The 18,779-nt window shown below is 51.5% G+C and overlaps 8 protein-coding genes across 8 annotated transcripts; 5 read left to right on the top strand and 3 right to left on the bottom strand.

Annotated features, from left to right (window-relative positions):
- Positions 1-51: 51 nt before the first annotated feature.
- Positions 52-282, bottom strand: J7T55_015503 (uncharacterized protein; the record flags this gene model as incomplete). Its single annotated transcript, XM_053139745.1, has 1 exon — positions 52-282. One exon carries the CDS (start codon positions 280-282, stop codon positions 52-54), a length of 231 nt encoding a protein of 76 aa, XP_052997227.1.
- A 1,566-nt stretch (positions 283-1,848) lies between these two features.
- Positions 1,849-3,239, top strand: J7T55_015502 (uncharacterized protein; the record flags this gene model as incomplete). The annotated part of the gene is made up of 3 exons (XM_053139744.1): positions 1,849-2,046; positions 2,099-2,139; positions 2,210-3,239. The coding sequence occupies 3 exons, from the start codon at positions 1,849-1,851 to the stop codon at positions 3,237-3,239; spliced, it is 1,269 nt and encodes a 422-aa protein (XP_052997226.1).
- An 831-nt stretch (positions 3,240-4,070) lies between these two features.
- On the top strand, positions 4,071-4,670 carry J7T55_015501 (uncharacterized protein; the record flags this gene model as incomplete). Its single annotated transcript, XM_053139743.1, has 1 exon — positions 4,071-4,670. One exon carries the CDS (start codon positions 4,071-4,073, stop codon positions 4,668-4,670), a length of 600 nt encoding a protein of 199 aa, XP_052997225.1.
- A 1,206-nt stretch (positions 4,671-5,876) lies between these two features.
- On the top strand, positions 5,877-7,180 carry J7T55_015500 (uncharacterized protein; the record flags this gene model as incomplete). The annotated part of the gene is made up of 3 exons (XM_053139742.1): positions 5,877-6,339; positions 6,433-6,486; positions 6,582-7,180. The coding sequence occupies 3 exons, from the start codon at positions 5,877-5,879 to the stop codon at positions 7,178-7,180; spliced, it is 1,116 nt and encodes a 371-aa protein (XP_052997224.1).
- Positions 7,181-7,872: 692 nt separating this feature from the next.
- Positions 7,873-8,656, bottom strand: J7T55_015499 (uncharacterized protein; the record flags this gene model as incomplete). Its single annotated transcript, XM_053139741.1, has 2 exons — positions 7,873-8,211; positions 8,282-8,656. 2 exons carry the CDS (start codon positions 8,654-8,656, stop codon positions 7,873-7,875), a joined length of 714 nt encoding a protein of 237 aa, XP_052997223.1.
- Positions 8,657-12,776: 4,120 nt separating this feature from the next.
- On the bottom strand, positions 12,777-13,304 carry J7T55_015498 (uncharacterized protein; the record flags this gene model as incomplete). The annotated part of the gene is made up of 1 exon (XM_053139738.1): positions 12,777-13,304. The coding sequence occupies one exon, from the start codon at positions 13,302-13,304 to the stop codon at positions 12,777-12,779; it is 528 nt and encodes a 175-aa protein (XP_052997222.1).
- Positions 13,305-14,030: 726 nt separating this feature from the next.
- J7T55_015497 (uncharacterized protein) lies at positions 14,031-14,458 on the top strand (the record flags this gene model as incomplete). Its single annotated transcript, XM_053139737.1, has 2 exons — positions 14,031-14,092; positions 14,167-14,458. The coding sequence occupies 2 exons, from the start codon at positions 14,031-14,033 to the stop codon at positions 14,456-14,458; spliced, it is 354 nt and encodes a 117-aa protein (XP_052997221.1).
- Positions 14,459-14,969: 511 nt separating this feature from the next.
- On the top strand, positions 14,970-18,102 carry J7T55_015496 (uncharacterized protein; the record flags this gene model as incomplete). Its single annotated transcript, XM_053139736.1, has 10 exons — positions 14,970-15,042; positions 15,160-15,247; positions 15,356-15,381; positions 15,438-15,566; positions 15,696-15,758; positions 15,992-16,040; positions 16,634-16,719; positions 16,975-17,095; positions 17,548-17,632; positions 17,917-18,102. 10 exons carry the CDS (start codon positions 14,970-14,972, stop codon positions 18,100-18,102), a joined length of 906 nt encoding a protein of 301 aa, XP_052997220.1.
- Between the last annotated feature and the right edge of the window lie 677 nt (positions 18,103-18,779).

Below are 18,779 nucleotides of genomic sequence, written 5' to 3'. Positions count from 1 at the left end.
CGCCTCGTCTTGTGCCACAGCCTCTTTGGCACCTGCATACTCGGCGTACGATTACGGCCTAATGTGGCCTCCATTCCGCCCCGTCGCGCCCGAGCAGGCCTGCCGGGCTTCGATCATGGCTACTCTGAGCGGGCCGGTGGTGGTGTTTTCCTTCAAAAGATGCCAGGCGATGCTGGTCCCGGACATGCCCGACCCGACGATCACAATGTCCGCATCCGTGGGGAGCTCCACGGATCGGTGATTCGCCACACCTTCTAATGGTGGCACTGGCCAGTAAGACATGCTTGGGTTCTCATTGGGAAGACCTGGGTCTTGGCCTAAAGCCAAAGACACGAAAAAGAAGAGTCAGACAAGATTGTACCATTGTGAGTGGACACTCAAGGCTCAAGACTCAAGGCTAGTCTTTAGTTGTATATGTCCAAAAGAGTGTCTTTGCTTGGAATGTGGTCTGACTTTGGAATAGCTGATGATGCGAGAGATGAGAAGGGTATTCATTTTCCACTTCATGGCCATGAGCACACGGAGCTCGCCACCATGGCGCTTACATACCGAGGCTTTGATCCCGAGATATCTACCACTTCAGCTTACATTAAGCCGAGTTGACAGACAAGAGGAGACATTTCGTCTCAATGTTGCATATGCAGTGTCAGGATGCAGTCTCGGCCTGAGTCACATCGACTTTCCAAGATGCCCCTGATCACTATGCATTAGGTGCCATGGCGAAAGAGGAACATCGAGCAGTGGCTTAGCGAGCCAACAAGACGCAATAGGACAAAGAATGTGAAACTAAGTTGGGCTCACCAGACTCTACCCAGATGTAATCAGCAATGCGGAGGGATTTTCGACGTTAGCGTAGGAGCGAAGTGAGGATGATCTTGATCATCACTTAGATACTAGATCACTGCCACCTCCTTTGATCCAAAGGCTAGAGAAATGTACCATGGAATGAGCTTTTAGAAGGACTTATCTATATCTTGGCTAACTGTGCGGAGCCCAAATTACACCAGGCCAATCAAGATCAATGCTACGGATGATCACCAATGTTGCCGAGATCCAATGAGCTCCTATTGACGAGTATATAGGGCTGATTGTTTGGATAGCCCCTATGACTCATTACGCCCATTCCAAGGACAAAGATGTTTTGATGTTTGGGTTGCGTTCATTCGTTCTGATATGATGACCACCAGAGCAATCATGTAATGCTCAGAGTCGCACAACGCCCCCAGTCACCCGAGGTTACGTGTGACTACCAACTTGATTGCTGTTCTAAGTTTGAGTTACTCAAGCGGCAGCGTGCGTAGTTACAATCCAAGGCAGTTTGCACGGTGACTTATCATTTATACAAGGCTTGTCGAGCATATAAACTCCGGGCCACAGTAAGAAACCGCAGATCCATTGAGGTGGCCGGAGAAATCCACTCCTCAACGGTTAAAATCGGTCGTAGAGCTCTGTATTTACGCGGGAGCTAGTAATGTTGACCTAGCCAGTGCTAGCATATAATAAACCCCTGCAAAGTGACTCTCATCTCAGGGGCAGACGAATCAGAAAGTCGCATCGTCGACCTGCCTTTCCTGGCTGGGACTAATATAGACGCTCTGCTGGGGTGACCCTGTATGCACAAAAGCTTACCTATTGACCTCATAAGCGGCCCGCTCAGCTCGAGCTTGGCACTTCCTCTCCCGCCAACAACTCATCCAGAAACCGACGTTCCTTAGCCACCCAAGGGTACGTCGTGATTCATCTTGGCATCGTGCCTCTGATGCGATTTGTTCGTGGCTGATCTGAGCAGCTTGACAAACAATATACGGCCTGTTCTTTCTGGCAGCTCCCTTGAAAATTGTCATCATCATGCGGTTCTTGGCTTTATCCCTCGCAGCTGTGATGACCTTCGTGTCGGCGGCCAAAGTCAATCTCCCCTTGCGTTCCCGTGCCAGAGAGCAAGCCGGCGATGATACCAGATTTCGTTTGCCAAGCGTCCGGAGCGTCACTAATTCCTCTGGAGTTAATGTGCCTGTGACGGACTGGTTCAACCGCACAGACAACCAGGTATGCGTTAAAAGGGACATTTACTGTGGCACTGGCTGACGATCTCCTGCAGTGGTACACAACGTTCGCTGTCGGCACTCCGCCTCAGAACCTGTACGTCAGTCCGGCTTCAAAGAGCCAGCCCTTTCCGTTTATCTCAAAAAGTAACACTTGTCGACATTAGGACCGCATTGTTTGACACTGGATCTCCTCTTCTTCTACTCCCGCGGAACAACTGCACCACCTGCGGCAACTTGACGCTGTTCAACCCTGGGGAGTCCAGCACCTTTTCACCCCTTCCCGGCACGGAAGTGGACGAATACTTCTCGACGGGCGCCGACTCGATCCCTTTCCTGGAGCCTCAGGGAGCCAAATGTAAATACGTCCACGACGCGATCGCTCTTGGATCAGGGGAACTGAAAGTCGACAGCCAGCAGTTTGCGTTGTGCGATACTTATGCTGAGGCTCTGGACATCTCGGGGATCTCGGGGATTATGGGAATGAGCCTGCCGAGTCCAGACAGCAAGAACACTGCTTGGTATTGGAATCTCGTTAACGATGGCCAGCTGGATTCTCCGTTGTACTCCTTCTATACTCCGCCTGGCGACATCGAAGGCGGGCAGGTCACACTGGGCGGAATCGATGAATCCAAAGTTGAAGGAGATATCACCTATACCGATCTCGACGCCACCGCAACCAACGACTTCTCCGCGTACGTCGTCGACCAGTTTGCGTTGTACTCCGATGGTAAAATCTTGACCAACGGGTCAGCAACCCCGCTTCCTCGCGGTCTGGCCATATTAGACACCGGCACCGCCTTCATGCAGACACCAGATTACGCCACCGCGAAGAACATATATGCCCAGATCTCCCCTAACATTACCCAGATAGATGCTGCGGGGGCCTGGGGCGCGCCCTGTGACGAACTAGAGGGCTTTGCGCCTGATTTGACGTTCACGCTGGGTACCACAGCCAAGTCGTTGAATTTCACCATCCCGAAACGTTACTTCAGCCTTGGCGAGTACCCAGGACAGCCGGGGATTTGCCAGGCAGTCTTCAACAACCCCGTGCCGGGCACTGAGATTTCCTATGATGACACCGCGGTATGGCTCATCGGTTCGCCGCTGCTCGACAAGTACTACACCGTATGGGATGGCGTTGGGCTGCGGATAGGCTGGGGCAAGCTCCTTGGAGCTGACCTCTCGGGCTATTAAGCTTGGCTGCTGCCCCGTGCGTTGTGAGTGGGGCTGTTGGGGCTCAGCAATACATGTCCGCGAGGCTGCGCGACACGGCTGAGGCACTGGAGCAAGTTGGAGGCATGTCGAGTGAGAAGAATCGACGGAAAAAATTGGACGGGCTAGAACAGACGAGGACAAATGGGCAAGGGCAGATGAAGGGGAACACACGGCTGAGAGGGTAGATGGCACCAGAGCACTTGACTTACAGTGTCAGCTGAAGACACGCGGCTGAGTCTATGGCCGCTACGCCCTCGGTAGGAGTACTGTGGTGTATTTGGTCCCGGTCGCATCAATCAGCGAAGCTTCTCGGGCCTGTTACCTGGTTTTCTGGTTCTCTGGTGGACTGAGGCTCTAGTGCACTGCGATTTAGCGAGTTGTGGACCAAGAAAGACCACAGAGCCAGCTTGGTCTGTTCACTGACGGCCTTGACAGCCCGCTTTCGCTCCACGAACCATCAAACAGTCTTCATCGTTTCTTTCTCGCCCACCTGATATCTACCTGTGTTCGCCATCTAGATCACAAATCCTCCATCAGTACTGTCACATCATCCTCGTGAATCGCCGTTTGACGCAACCCACCAACGTAGCATACCTACGTCTTTTCTTTTTCTCAAACTTCTTCCTCCACCTTCAATTCGAGGACGAGTACCTTCAACATTCACCACAAGGGCCCAGAAGCTCCTCTACGGTTCGACTGACGCGTCTGTCCGACTTCAGCCCTTCTGCCACGCCGTTTGTCACCATTTTAGCGACCAGAAACGTACCAGCCAACTGTGCATTCTTGTGTTACGTGCTGCGGAAGTTCAGAATGTCGAGCAACGCCGCCCCCAAAAAGCGCGCAACGTGCCCAGTCTGTAACATCGTCACTCTCAAGACCGGCATGAGTAAGCACTTGCAGCGGAAGCATCCCCACCAGTGGGTGAAACTGGGAAAAGGGAGGTCAATCAAGTACTACGACTGCAACATTCCGGGCTGCGAAGGACTCCGCGGAAACACTCTGCGAGATGTTTACGACGACCACATGAGCATATTCCATGGTATTGACTGCCCGAGGATGAAGCGCACGACGAACTTCACCTACCTGCATCGAAAGCATAAAGAAATCCTTCAGCGGCATATTGTGCAGGAGGCCACAGAGCTCAATGAGCTAAACGACAGGCTCCAGCTCCTCGAGCGCTGCCTGGCTGTCGACCCACCTAACGAGCCCTACAAAAGCTGTCACGGCTTCGACATCTTCACCACCTTCCAGACGAATGAACTCTTCCTCCCTCGTACCAAGACAGATTTGGCCTTGTACCTTCAGCGTCTACGCACTGCCAGGCACCAGAAGGGGTCGCTTTACACCAAGCCTGGTGTAATGGACACTCGAGATGGTGTCCTCGACGACCTGGAGAAGCTATTGGATTAGGGCGGGAGAAGGCGGCATTGTGATGGACTGGCTATGAGGAAATTATCCCTAATGCATTGACCAAATCTACTGTAACAATGGCGGATCTCACATTACGAAAATATCTTTATCAGAGTGTTCCTAATAACAATGATGACTGATCCTTTTGAAATTGCTTCGAGGGGGCATGACGAAGACAGACGTGTGCAAGTTGTGAAGCCAAGGGTCCTCTTTAATAAGCACTTGATGTACAAAGGCGTGCTGCTTCTTGCCGCCCAGTCATCACCCATCGTTTGACTAACATTGGTAGTCAAAAGGACTCATGATGCTCGGCCAGGGTGGAGAATTCAACATGGATCGTTTTGCAGAAATGCAATCATTACTCAGGCTAATTGACTGTTTGCAATGGGGGCCAATCCTTACAGAAACACTGTGCTGTCAGGAGGAAAACTTCCAGCATCACTACATCAGCAAGACAACTACGAATGACTGCCGAGCCTTGCACTCTATGATTGAAGGGGCGTGGCTGTGAGCATCCAGAACCGTGACCGGCAACTGTCCAAGAGGGGGAGAGGCATTCCTGCCTACTAACCCAAGTACCTGTGTATCCCATGATGGCTTCACTGATGTGTTTCGTGCTGAAATTCACCTTGCCGGCCACCGGACTATCGCATTCCCCCCAGTGCTGCTGTAGATACAAAATCCAACCTTTCGAGAACCTGGAATTGACGGCCTTGACCTTCAAAGCAACCCAGCATCTTCCTCACCTGGCGTATCTGAGAGACTCCAGCCTCCCCCAATAATCTGTCTTTCCCAATTGTCCTGTCATCCTCAATTCTTTCTCTTCGACTACCGACTCTATTACTTAAGTGCAGCTGTTCCAGGCCAACCCTAAGCTAGCAGATTGTCAGGCAAACTCTTCTTTGCGTCAGCAGATAGTTCGCTAGTGCTGATATCCTGGTATGTAAAGTACCTCGACATTCTCATCACCTGCACTTGGAATCTGAGGCTTCAGCACCTCGTTTGTACAAAATGTCATTGTAACCCGACACGCCCCGGGTTCCATTCACCGAAGATTTGGTCCACGGTTCTCTTCCCTCATCCACCCTTCCACAGTTCCTCATATAATAAAGTTCAGCAGCCTTCACGTCTACGATTCTTCTCTTTTTCACAGGGTTTGACTACTTCCAGATGCCCACTGACCATGCATTGCAGACATCTACAACTATGGCTACTCAAGCCGTGCTTCGTCTTAAGCAGTCAGGCGACATCTCCATCCGTCGTGCTAATGGGAACCTCCGATTCCCTGGCTTCAAGCAGGCCAAGGGCTGTGACACCACGGTGGACATGGATGAAGACCCAGAGATATTCATGCTGTTGAGTCCTATCGAGCTCATTGGAAATGAAGTCTTCCCACGTAATGACATGAGCGGAAGTGCTCAGTGTCTTCACACTATCTTCACCTCCGCCAAATCTCGATTCCAGCAAGACTTGCCCGGAGGCGAGAAGCTGCTCCAGAAAACGGACATCGAGAATCTTCCCGACAAACACTTTGACTACATCAAGTTAGATCTTATCGCAATCGATCCTCAGTTCGACCAGGCCTCTCCCATCACTATAAAGAGATGTCTCGTCTTGTTCACTGAGAACGTCTTGGACCATGCGCCAACGCTTCTTCCCTCAGGCAAGGGTAACACCATTGAGAGGGACTATGCTCGCAAGGCTTAGGAAGCCGTGAAGCAGTTCCAAGCAATGTTACCTAAGCGTGTGTCCCCATCCGCAGAGCTCGACACTTCGGCCAAGGCAGAGAGCTCCGAAGTGGTAGACCTCACCAAAGGTACTTTGTCTCCGTATTATCACTCGGCCTTCGATGGTAGTCTCCCCACGAGATTCTCAAATCAGTGTTTCGGCGCATAACTAACAATCCAGCAGATAGTGCGAGCGCCCAGCATACCACCAAACCTGAGGAAGCAGTCAAGCCGGGCGAGAATGGAAGAGCCACGCTGTCGATTCTGGGCAAGCATAAGAGAGCAACGTCAGACACTAGCGAGGAGGATCATGCTCGCATGAGGAAGTACCCAAAGTTCCTCCATGAGATGGCTTCAGCCGAGCGCGCAGCCTGCGACTTGAAGATGGCCCGCATTGACGAGAGGCTTGACGAGATCCAGCAGCGGCTTGAAGAAGGGGCGGAAGGACTGAAACAAGTAGCCACAGCCAAGACAATAATTGCTGATGAGGCCAAATCGCTGCAGGAGGGTGTGCGAGCTTTAGCAGAGGAGATGGGTGACGCCCTCGAAGAGCGCCGGCGACAATTTCGCACAACGCCGATTGTTATGGATTTTAATCCGCATCTCCAGCAGCGAGGTGGCACCTCCGGCAACATGGCGCTGCAGAACGACCAAGAGAAGCCAAAGCCCTCTACTGGCATGCAGACAGAAGGGCACATCAGCGAGGAGCCAGAGTACTCATCCGACTCCTCATTGTCTTCCACCTCAGCTGGTCCACATTTTCCATCTTCGGCGAGTCGGTGAGGTGCGAAGTGGCATGGAAACATCCAATGCTCTGAGAATCAGGCGAGCTCAGAGGACGAGTTAGGAGTGAGTCTCACGTTCAGTGAAGCGTCCTGTCATAGCCTAATTGACTATGACAAGATTTCATTGCTCATCGTTCAGAGGGAGGGCGACAGCAGCCAAACGACCAACGGTTCCAGGACTTCTGTTTTGTTGCCTAGAGGTGATCTAGGTATGACTCCAGGGGATGGGGAGTAAGTAATACTTGAGTGGAAGGCATATGTAAATCATGAAGGAGATAACGCCAACTTTGTTAGGGTTTTAGATTTAGCAATGACCATGTGCAGCTGCGATCGAAATTCTACATGCTGGAACAAGCAACAGTACAAGAGACCTGCCCCAATTATTAGGACTGTATGCTTGCAAAGCTATTCGGTGACGATTTGGAAAGCTGTCGCTCCTGCTGGCCAAAACTGTGGCCGTGCTATTGCGAACCATTGCATGATCAGAGGAATGTAATACTCGAAAGACATTCTTTGTGTGTTTGAAGTATTTGCGTAAGGCATGTCATATACATTGAAGATCATGAGTATTTACACATGAAGATATAAAAAGAGAAGGGCCTGCCGGATTGCCCGATAAGAGCCATCCGATCTCGCCCCCAGTGCTCCATAGCAGTGTGACCAGGTCAACGATCCAACGATTTATCCACTTTACTTGTGGGTGCCGGTTCCGACACAGTATGGAATGGGGTACGCAGTGTTGTTGCACAGAACAATCGGGCCCTTGACCCAGCTCATGCCGCTGTAGGTCTGGTCGGTGTACGAGTCTGAGGTGAAGGGCTCGTAGCTGGGCGAGTCGGTGCAGCCGGTGACGAGGTTGCCCGTCACGCGGCGGACGTAGGGGTTGCTCACGACGACGCCGTACTGGCCCGCCGGAACCCAGTAGGTGAAGGTCTGGGAGTCGGACGTCGTCCACTCTGTCTTGACGGTGATGGACAAGGACACCGTCAGGATCTCGGGAACGATTGTGTATGAGGCGCTCTCTGTGATCTATTTACAGTAGGTTATTAGTTGGCGGTGTTCGACTCTGGGTGGTGATGCAAGAATAAGAGATACTTACGGCAAGAGAATTGGAGATACTGTAGCCCTTGGTGACAGCAACTGTGGCTGTGTTTGAGCCGGTGTTGGCGATGACTGGTGACATCGCGACATCCCAGTTGTTGAAGTTGGTGTCAGTGAGCACCTGCACCTCCGTGCTCTCGTCACAACGCTTGTCCAGGGCTGCCACCGAAGGAGCAGTTGGAGGGCTGTGGATGGCTCTCTTGTTCAGCATCTCCCTTTTCGACTTTTGAATGCCGTACTCGAAATCCTTCATAACCGAATATGAGCCATCGTCGTTGGGGACAATGACATCGTCAAACTGGAGAATTCTGGGGGCCACCAGAGCTTGAGCAGCGCCCAAGAAGGACAGAAGGACCGCAGGCTTGATGTACATGTTGAAAAGATTGTTGTTGTTGCAGAGACAAGTTTCTGAGAGGGCGGAAAGTGTCAGGGGGGCTCCCGGCCAAAAAAAGCTTCGAGGGCGATTGAGTTCGACGAAAATGAGTGACGAAAGAACAGACACAGGTCGCACACGAAAAAGAATGGAAGGTATCCGAAAATGGAAGCTGTCTTGTGAAATAGAGTAGTTGGCATCCCATCTCAGCCCTGGAGGGCTGAACCAAGAGTATTTAAGCTTGTCTTCCGGGTGCCACCGCCGAACCGGTGTGCTCCAAGAGACCGGTTCGATCACGCGCATGACTACCTTGATATGGATCTAAATTCGGAGATGAGGTGGGTTGCACGGCGAGCCTGGCTCTCCGCCGTTGCGGTGCGGCTCCGAGTCATGACCTTGCGTGCTGGACGGCTGTGCAGTGGAAGCCCTCCTGTTTCAGACGGTGGGATTCCAGGCCGTCCGGGGAAACATGGCCTAGGTGTGGGTACGATAAGATGACATGGATCGAGCAGCTGGAGACCACAGCTTCTTGGCCAGGACATGGGACGCCGAGCGTGACTCGCCCATGGATGATCGTGTAAACACCCAGGCCGGTCGCATGCCTGCCCTTGAGCAGCGCAGCCTGCTCATGGCTATTTTAAACGTTAAGCTCAGGAACTCCCAAGACGCCGTTTGGAAAACATTTTATGCATTTTGCTTTCGGTTCGTCCCGAACTAGGCTGCTGATAGGCCACATGCAGGGTCACCTTCATGCGACAAGCTGTACCGTGCAGGCGGATCATGCAATTGAGCGCCGATCGCCAGCTCGTGGAGTTCCCTTGAGAGCTCTTCCAAGGGAGCTTCCATGTGCAGCCGTGCTATCCGCTCAGCTTTTCGAGTTAGGTAAAGATGAGCGGATGTTTGCAGGATGGTGGTTCAGATAGGTCTCGTCTGCGTTTTGTTAGAGTTGATGTCACGTTCGTTGGGCACGAACCCCCGGGCCAAAGTGCTCTCTCTCGCACCGCTGTGATGCGAAGCGCTGCCCGATCTTAACGCTCTGAAGTCGGAAGAATATCGACTTACTCTGGTGCGAAATGATTCAAGTCTACGAACCAGTGAAGGCGCATTGCAGAGACATGCGCTGATGCTCTCCAACCCCAGAGGCATAGAGCGAGGTCGAGCTGGCAAGGCCCATGGCGTTGACAGGGAATCCGAGCATCATGTGCAGGGTCAACGACTCGTATCCGGTTCTGATAACGGGAGCCGATCCTTGTTATATAAATGGAGCCGAGATAGACGGTCCTGCGCATACAACTTGTGGCATCCATGAACGTAGACTGACTCAGGATTGGGCGGTCACTGACGAGCAACTCTTTGTTGACATCGTTCCTGGGCAGCAACTTAAGCTTCAGGGCACGTTGTTCGGTCGGTGGCGATTGTCTCACATGCCTTCATTAGTTGCCCTCAGGACGGCGTAATGGATGGTTAGCATACTCAGATGGCCAGCTTCTTGTTTTAGAGGCAACCAATCCGGTAGAGCAAGGACATTCGAGCGTCGTTACAGAGCTTGACTTGTGGTGCACGGTAATGAAGAAATGCGGCCTTTGTTTTGTTGGTCGCCAACATTTAGTGGTGCCACGGTCCAGATACCTCATCCTGCAAGGGACCCAGCACAGCCCAGTGTGCCTCATCCACACGAAACATCAAGCTCTGTATCAACCACTTACTGAAGCTTATCGATCCTTTTTAACTCTTTGAATACGAAGGCAACAGTTGAGAAAAGTCTTTGTGAAGTCGGCCATTCTTTCGGTCGTGCACCCCTCCTTCTTCACGGGAAGCTGGATCCCGGTTTGGCCAACATGGCTCGCCAAGGCCACACTCTTATACGGCCATACGTATTTCTACTTTGAGCAATATGTATTTGCTCTCTCAAATCCTTTAATAGCTATTCTCAACCCGTTACATCACGATGCCTTTGATAGATCTACGCAAGGTGGCAGTCGGCAATTGGCAGTCGAGGCAGCTGGAGGAACAACATGAGCTGCTCAAAAAGCAGAAGGCAAGACATATACTTGTAGACATGGAAGAAAAGTACTATGCCTAGGCAAGACAAAGCGAAGTATGCTCGCTTGACAGCCAGGTTTTCAGGTCCTCACGCAGCGGGAGCTTGCGTGCAAGAAGGTATCCCTGCACGACCTGATTCCATTCGTGTCGATGGCTGTGTCAGCTTTCCCAATGAGGTCTGAGGCCGGCTGGCAATCCGATCCGAGAAAGCGCCCGATCCGAGAGAGCACTCGATGTGGACCATTCGCTATTTCTGTAACTCATTCGTACAAACCGTCAAGGGCGGCTTTCTTGACACCATGTCCTTCCCTGTGACCAATATCATGCCCAATCAGGGCTTCCTATCGAATATAGAAGCCTGTCTCCCTTCGTTATGACTGGAGTTCACGTGAGTTGTCTTCAGCCTGCTATCCCGAGTGCGACTTGCCGCCCAGGGCTTCACAGTTATTCGGTCATCGGTCCGTCCTCCTTTTTCTTCTTAGTTAGTTGTCACTAGGTTTCCCTTCCATCAGGGCCAGGTCTCACGACCGTGCATTCGTTCTCCGTAAAAGGTCTATCATGCGCCAGCTTGTGGGAGCCAGTTCGGCTTGTCTGTAGGTGGAGTTGGCTCTATTGGCAATTTGAGGAGAACTAGGGGGCTTATTTTCAGAAGTCAGTATGTGTAGCTTGAGAAATGTTTCATCCTTAGCCTTTCCGGACATCTATTGCACGAATAAGAGCTGTTTACGTCGAGTATGGATTAGTGGGCGTCGGTTAGGCCATCCAGTGTCCTGTCCGCAGTTGAAAATACCTGTTCCTGCAACGTCTAGCAGTCAATGCCCGAGAGATCAAGATTTCAGGAGATAAGGTGTACCGGTAGGTGAATGGAAGAGCTGGGGTTGCCACAGAGAGGCAGATGGCTCCGTTGTTCCAGGTCTCGGCTAGCATGGCTGCCTCCATCCTGACCCGTCTCACTATAGCTATGTTCTCGACTGAACGTAGTAAATAAACGTGCAGTCAGGCCATTCCTGTCCTTTACAAGCGCAAAATGAACTGCTCGCGTCAAGAATGGCCACGTCTGTCAAAGTAGCTCTCTTCCAATGCTTGCTTGACCAGCGCTTGGACTAGCTTATCGAGAAGCGTTCAAGAGGCTCACAGGCAGTGTGGATTCCCACAGACTGCAGTCGAAATCAGGAGTGATACTTGTAGAGTAAGGGTCAATACATCAGCTTGAAGGAGGGTCGGTGCTCGTGGTATTTGGTAGGCATGGCTCCTGTGCCTCTTTGTCAGCCATTGTGTATGCCCACAGCATCTTGGTGAAATGCTTGTTTATTTACCTGACCGAAGACTCAAGGCTGAAAAAACCTGTTGACAATCAACTCGTTGGATGTGTGTATCAAGTGCATGGTAATTGTAGTCGGTACACGTGCCGAGAGGCGATGTGAGCCCGGAGTGAGTGGGGCTAGCCGGCAGGCAAGGCTGACGCTAGCTCCAAAACAAGGCTAGCGCCGCGACTAGCTTCCACGTTGGCGCGGTAAGGCTGACCAGGGGCCACGCCCATAGGACTAGACAAACGACATCTGCTAAACAGCCATTGGACCTGTGTACAACCAGCACTTCTTGAGTCCCCCAACTGGAAATGTTTCCTACGATGCAGCTTGGACTCTAATCATGTATTGATTTCATTACACACTGCGACAGCCATTTGCCTTAGACTATTACGCTAAGATATCCATCTTTCTATGCACATAGTCCAATGGTAGGTGCTGCGCAGCTTAGTGCCATCGTCGGGCAGAAGGGCATTTGCCGGTGAGCACTCATAGGGTAATGCTGTTGAGGATGTTCATACGCCATGGATCCTTGGGAACGGTTGGGTTCTGCAACTGTGCTGAGAAGCGTGGAACGGACACATCTGGTTCGAGACCAATGTGCAAGGAGAATCGTATGAGCCTGTCTGGCTCGAAGAAGTCGGGTACTGAAGAAGAGACTGGCACGCCTCCGGCTCTCTGTACTTCCGGTCAGCCTGCGGGAACAGGGACGAGAATGTGAAAGCAGTCCTCACTGTACCTTGGCGAAAGTGTGGCGGAGCCAGGATTGGCTACTCCTCGAAGAGAGGGATCAGCTGATCTAGTTCGTCCGCGTGTTTCTTGATGCCCTTCCAGCGCTTGAGGGTCTTCTTAGTTTCTTTCCTCTGCCTCTTCCTCTCCTGGATTGCATTCTTGATTTCCTCTTCTCTGCTGCCCGAGAATGGATTGTACCTTGCGTACTCCACAGCCTCATGTTCCTCCTTTCTCTTCTTCTCTTGCTTCTTCTCTTCCTTTCTCTTCTCTTTACTGGCAGCCTTGATTGCAGCGCGCTGCTTCTCCGCGGACTGGACGCATCGCCTGATGATGGGGTTGACAGGCGCCTTCTTGTCGGCGTCAATGACACCCTCGATACAGAGAATGCAGGCGTCATTCTTGCAGTTGATTCCGAGCTTGTGCATGTCCGTCTTGCTAGCATAGACGAACGCGTCAGAATCGGAGACCATACCGTGGAGCGCAAGCTCTGTTGAGCAGCCAGGGCAGATCACCCCACGGCGACGTGCGGCCCTTGGGGCAGGCTTCGACTTCTTGGCGCGAGCCATTGGATGGTCTTTGTTCTCGTTCTTGTGTGATGCTTGGGCTTTCCTGTGTGAAGGAACGGTGCCCTGGAGAGGCCGGTGTGTGGAATACTTTTCGGGGGACAAATGAATCCCCACAGATCCCAGGAATTGCGGTCGGGATACTTCGTCCGAAGTGTCTCAATTCACCTCCTAGCGATACATAGGGCATCTACTCATTTGTGCGCACTGCGTCCGACTGATAAGACAACAATTCACCACAACCTACATGTGATGCCCAAAGATACAAACAGCTGCAGTCTAGATAATTCTAGCGCTGCAATGTTCTGCCTTGAAAGAGGGACAGCCAAGGGAGAGGAGTATCTCATGGTGAATTCATCAATCAAGTATATGCAGTTTCTTGGTTAGCGGAGTAGGCGATGGACAATTCACAAAGCCAGATCAGAACACATAAAATCTTTTATGTGATCACAAGCCAGTGTCTATTCTATTTCCCCCACCTCAATTCTCACTCTTAAGATCAATGGATTCCATAATTTTCCTCAGTGAACTGCCTCAAGGACTTGCGATCCCGATCCCTGACAGCAGGTATACCATCTACTCTACCTTTCCACTCTTTGGCAACGTGTTCTGACGATGTAGGCAGTCAGAAAGAGTCAGATCAACCGACTAGAGCAAGCATTACACGACCCAGAATTCTCCCCGAGAACATGTCTCTGTTAGCCAGCAAGAGTCCGAACAAAGAACACCATGGGTCATAAGTACAAGAAACCTCTGCATCCATCAGTTGCTAACGGCGGCAAGCATCACTGGTAAGGATAAGCACTGCCTCGTCAAGATCATCCGTGCTACATGTGGGCGTATGTTGACCAAATGTCTGAAACAGTCCGGAATGCCGAAAAGCGCCAATAGCCTCCTGTTTTGGCCACCACCTCTTCATTTGCAAGAAGCATAGGACCCATTGCTACACCAAGGTCAACCCTTGCCAACTATGCGAGGCGGACCAGCGTCGACGAGTAAAAGCTGAACAGAAGGAGGCCAATCAGGACAGGCTTCGCAGAAAGTTGTTGAAGGAGCAGCAGAAGGAGGAGGCAAGACGGAAGATGGATCGGAAAATGAGGTGGACAGAGACGCGGAAGGCTAGTAGACTGGCGGTAATGCGTAGCAATACGGGCTGAGGGAACGGACCGTCTCAGCGCTTGAGGGGACCGTGGTTTGATTGCTTCTGTCTGGATTAGCATTTCATGCCATGAGCATCATCTGCGTTATGTTTGTCCATGACCCGGATATCCTCCTGTGATCCACATAGATTCTGATTGCTTATGATTGACGAGGGATGTCTGTTCTGGCCATCAATTTACGCAGCTGCCCCCCGCTGGAGGATTCAACGGTTGTTTCTGTCCTCGGACTCCGTCAGCCACGATGCAAACAAATATACCTAGGATTCATTGAGAGGGGTCTGTTCGCGAAGGTATACTGCTGGCGGAACTAATTTCGTAGAATTGAGCTAATCTTGGACTGACCTTCCGCTGCCTTCCGCCGTCTTCCGGAACTTCTTGCTTGTAGAAACAAGCGGTCTGTCGAGGAATTCAGTACAATGTCGACCAATAAGACGGCCTGAAAACAGTCTATTCTACAAGATAAGCGCTCCGTCGCTTTCTTATTTCGATTTGCGTGATTCTGAGTGCGATGCCTTCAGGCAGACGATTCGTCCTCGGCTTTGCCGAAACACTTTTCCACTCAAAACGATTCCACCTCGCAAGTAATTCTAACTTCCTTCCATTACTGTTCGAGTTCATCTTATTGTTCTTTACAGTGACTCCTAACTTCCTATCACACGCCCCCACCACAATCTTTGTCCTCCAAACCCAATAGGCAGTCTCTTCACGGCTGGACGTCTCGGCGCTCGAGGCTGGCCTCGTCCAGTCGGCCAGATCCATTAGACCTAAACTTCACTACATCCTAAGGTAAGTCAGATCCTTAACTCTTCCTATCCATCGTCGTATTTGCCACCATGTTTACTCCGTACGAACCCTGCACTCCGCTCGTTTCTTGGTCGTTTGCGCCATCAACAGCTACCCATTGTTTACTCTGTTGAGAGGTGAGCTAGAGCATTCACCAATCCGTCACCACCACGTCTGCTTCCTTCGCCATTAGCCACTACATACCTCGCTTCCGTTGTCATCCGCTCTTCTAACCGATACATCACTCAATCCCTCTTCGCCGCCGTCTGCTTCAACTCCCGCTCTGATCACCTTGCTTTTGGACCCTGCCCCCTGAGAAGCCGTCACCAACGACGTGTACTTCTAGCTGCCCACTGGGCACTAGTCCCGGACCACAGAGTATCATCAAGCATAATCTGAGCCCAGTGAGGTAATGGCAACTACGCGGTAGAGAATCTAACAATCACAGCAGCTGTTCTCAGCTTGCGGACAGAGGTCCTTCTCGAGTCCGAAGGGACTCCCTTCACCAGTCACCGTAAGTCCAAGACTTCAATCTCTTCCATACATCCTCCCTGAATCATCCGCCACAACCCTGAAAATCCTCCACACCATCACCTGAGAACGTTCTAGGAGAACAGAGTACGTGGGTTTCAAAATGCTCTTGATCCGCCCGGACTGTGTCATCAGCCTATATCGAAAGTCTTCGATCATCAAAAAATCTGTTTCCTACCCGCAGCCTTGCAATAACGGACACATTTCCTTCCACAGCTTCTCCCGAAGCACTTCTTCTTGACCACCTCTTCCAGAATCTTCCGTCGTTTCTTTTCAGCGTGTTCCTCAGCATCCTTGGCGTCATTTACTCCAGTCTTCGTTGCCACGCCTCGATCTGACCGATAAAGCCCATTCACTTAAGCTCCGAAACAGTCGCTCAAGTATCCGACGGTCTATCGACTACTGCTGTTATCGAGTAGGACGATCACCTCAGTAAGTACGTTTCCAAACATCTTTCCATTACCCCACGCTCACGGCCAAAAAGCAATGAGAATCGCCTTGTTGAGCTTCATCCGAAATCATCTCCGTTGCGCACCAATCCTCGTCATCATTCATCTCGTCTTGAACATCGCTCCGAGTAAAGACACAATCCCAGTCTTCACACCTCCAGCCGCACGGGCTTGTAAGCACGAGTCGTATCCTACACGAAGTTTCAAGCCGCAACTGTTCCAAGCCTCCAGCGAGGTTCCGCTATCCATGGCCAACTTCCAGAGTTGCCCAGCTGCGAGCATACACCAGCTTAGGCCGGCGGTCTGCTTCTTCCTTTTCCTGGAACCTCGGCCTATCACGAATTGCCTGAATACTTGTATTATATAGCATTACAACACATTGACGACTGACAAGGCTGACTGCTCGCAGGCAGCTGAACCTAATGGCGACGAGGCTTCCTGTCAGCTCGATTGGCTACAGTGATGCAAAATCCCCGGTAGCGTCAGGCCGCTCTGGTGCGCGGCAGGACTGAGTGCTGGACCTAGTGTAGAGTTGAAACCTGTCCTCCAGAGAGGTAAGTAGAAACGTTCCTCCGCGAGCCACTAATATGCCTTGAAGTAAACAATGTCTGGACAACTAATTAACTTTGCAATAGATGGATATAGTAGTGCTGGTGGCAGCGTCAAGCCCGACAAGCGCCGCTCGACCTGGCGGGTTGAAAAGCTCGTCAAAGTTGAGGACGAACTCGAATCTGACCAGGAAGGCTTCAGTAATGATTCTGCTATCGATCCAATTGGATAAGGAGATGAGTGGAAGGGAGTGGAGCGCAAGGGGAAAAGAGAACTTCTGGCGTATCGTCGCTAGACTCGACTTGCCACCAACTGGCAAAAGGTGGGCCTCGCGAGAAAAGGAAATGTTCTGGTCCGTCCGCGCCAGACTCGCTCCTCCCGGCATTCATCAGGCCAGTAAGGATGTCAAAAGGACCACAGAGAGGTCCTGAAATCGAAGGAGCCTCTCATTGAGTCAACGGAGAGCCTGATGCGCCAGAAGAGCCCTGACGAACCTCTGCCCCGAGACGAAACGTCTTCAATCTTATCTTGAAACACCAAGAACGCAACACCGCGACCACAACGGTTGGAAAACGTTGGAATGTCCAGGAAGAGGAGACTTTCTGGCAGACAGTAGCGCAACTTACTCCTCCCGGCCTTCATCAGGCCAGTAAGGATATCAAGAGAGGTTCTGAAGTTGTGGAAGCCTCTTGTTTAAATAATAGGGAACAGAGTCGTGAGTTCTTGCCACAGGAAGGCTGGGACCAAGAATGCGACATATTGACAAATTTTCAGGCTCTTCATCCGAGACGCCTTTACTGGTGTTAACTCTGAGTCTCCTGAGAATCCCGAGACCTCAGAGAACAACGATACCGCGATGGTGCCTCCCCCATATGGCCCAAACTTCGATTCTTACCAAGATGAAAAAAGAGTTTTTTATCCTTCTATGCAACTTGCCCAAACTCCCTTTCTTTAGTATGGCTCCACCCTGGGAAACCGCCCAGCCGAAATTGATTCAACCTCCGGAGTAATGCCCCTCCAATCGGCAAAGCGACACCTCATAAGGTCACGGGAACGAAGCAGCTCTCGGATACATGGCTTTGGGGGCAATCGTGGCCAACATTGTGAAGACTGGTGCGGTTCACAGGTTCGAAGCTCCAACAGCGGGTCTATCAAGAAGACGTGCGCTGCCATCGAAGCGCACATGGCAAGCGCCGCTCGACACGCCAAACCACAAGCCTCGCCAAGTCTCCGGACGATCTGAACTCCGATGAGGACAGAGGTCCAACTATAGATGGCGAGCAGATTCGAGCAGGCCGCGCCAAGTTTGGTGATTATCGCCTGCTGTAATGAGCCAAAAATCGATGAGAAGCGTACCAGCGCAGATATGTCCTGCCCTCAGAACAACGGCGGCCTCCCTAACAGCTCCACCTCTATCAGCGACGGCGGAATAGACAGACAACTCCCCCCTGCTCCTGACATGCAGGGCCTGCTTTCTGGTCAGAATGCTGCCAACCAGCCTTCTTGAACCCCTAGGTGAGTCTTATTCCCTACCCTAGATCGGTCTAGCATTTTCTGAAGAACTTGACAAAAGTATTGCGGAGCCTCTTACTGAAGAGGGAGGAGATCACGATCTCGAGGCGTTCGTGAATCGAAACTGGCGGATATTTGACTTCACCTCGGAGGAGGGGGGGCAGACTACCCAGATTCTCGACTCGTGCCCTCCACATTGCACAGTGTCCAACTTATCGGGGGCTCGAATTGCCTTTAATTATCTCCAAATTCGAGATTTTCCCCATTTCAGCCGGTAAAAAGTTGGTTCAGCCTCAATCTGAATACAATTGGCAACATTACCAATGTGAAGACGACATTGGAAATAGGATCGGGGAGCTTGAGTCCTGGATGGATGAGCAGTTCATCAAGAGCCTCGACCAATATCAGACTGATGATGATTCCAGCGACAGGAAGAATCCTGTACACCAAAAGCCCAGATGGTCATCAAGTTGATGGATAGTGCTGAACAGGTT

This window comes from Diaporthe amygdali, assembly GCF_026229845.1.
Source record: "Diaporthe amygdali strain CAA958 chromosome Unknown NODE_5_length_1802954_cov_64_987939, whole genome shotgun sequence".
Lineage (NCBI taxonomy): Eukaryota > Fungi > Ascomycota > Sordariomycetes > Diaporthales > Diaporthaceae > Diaporthe > Diaporthe amygdali.
Note: the sequence above shows the minus strand (reverse complement) of the source record. Positions and strands in the feature narration are given on the sequence as shown.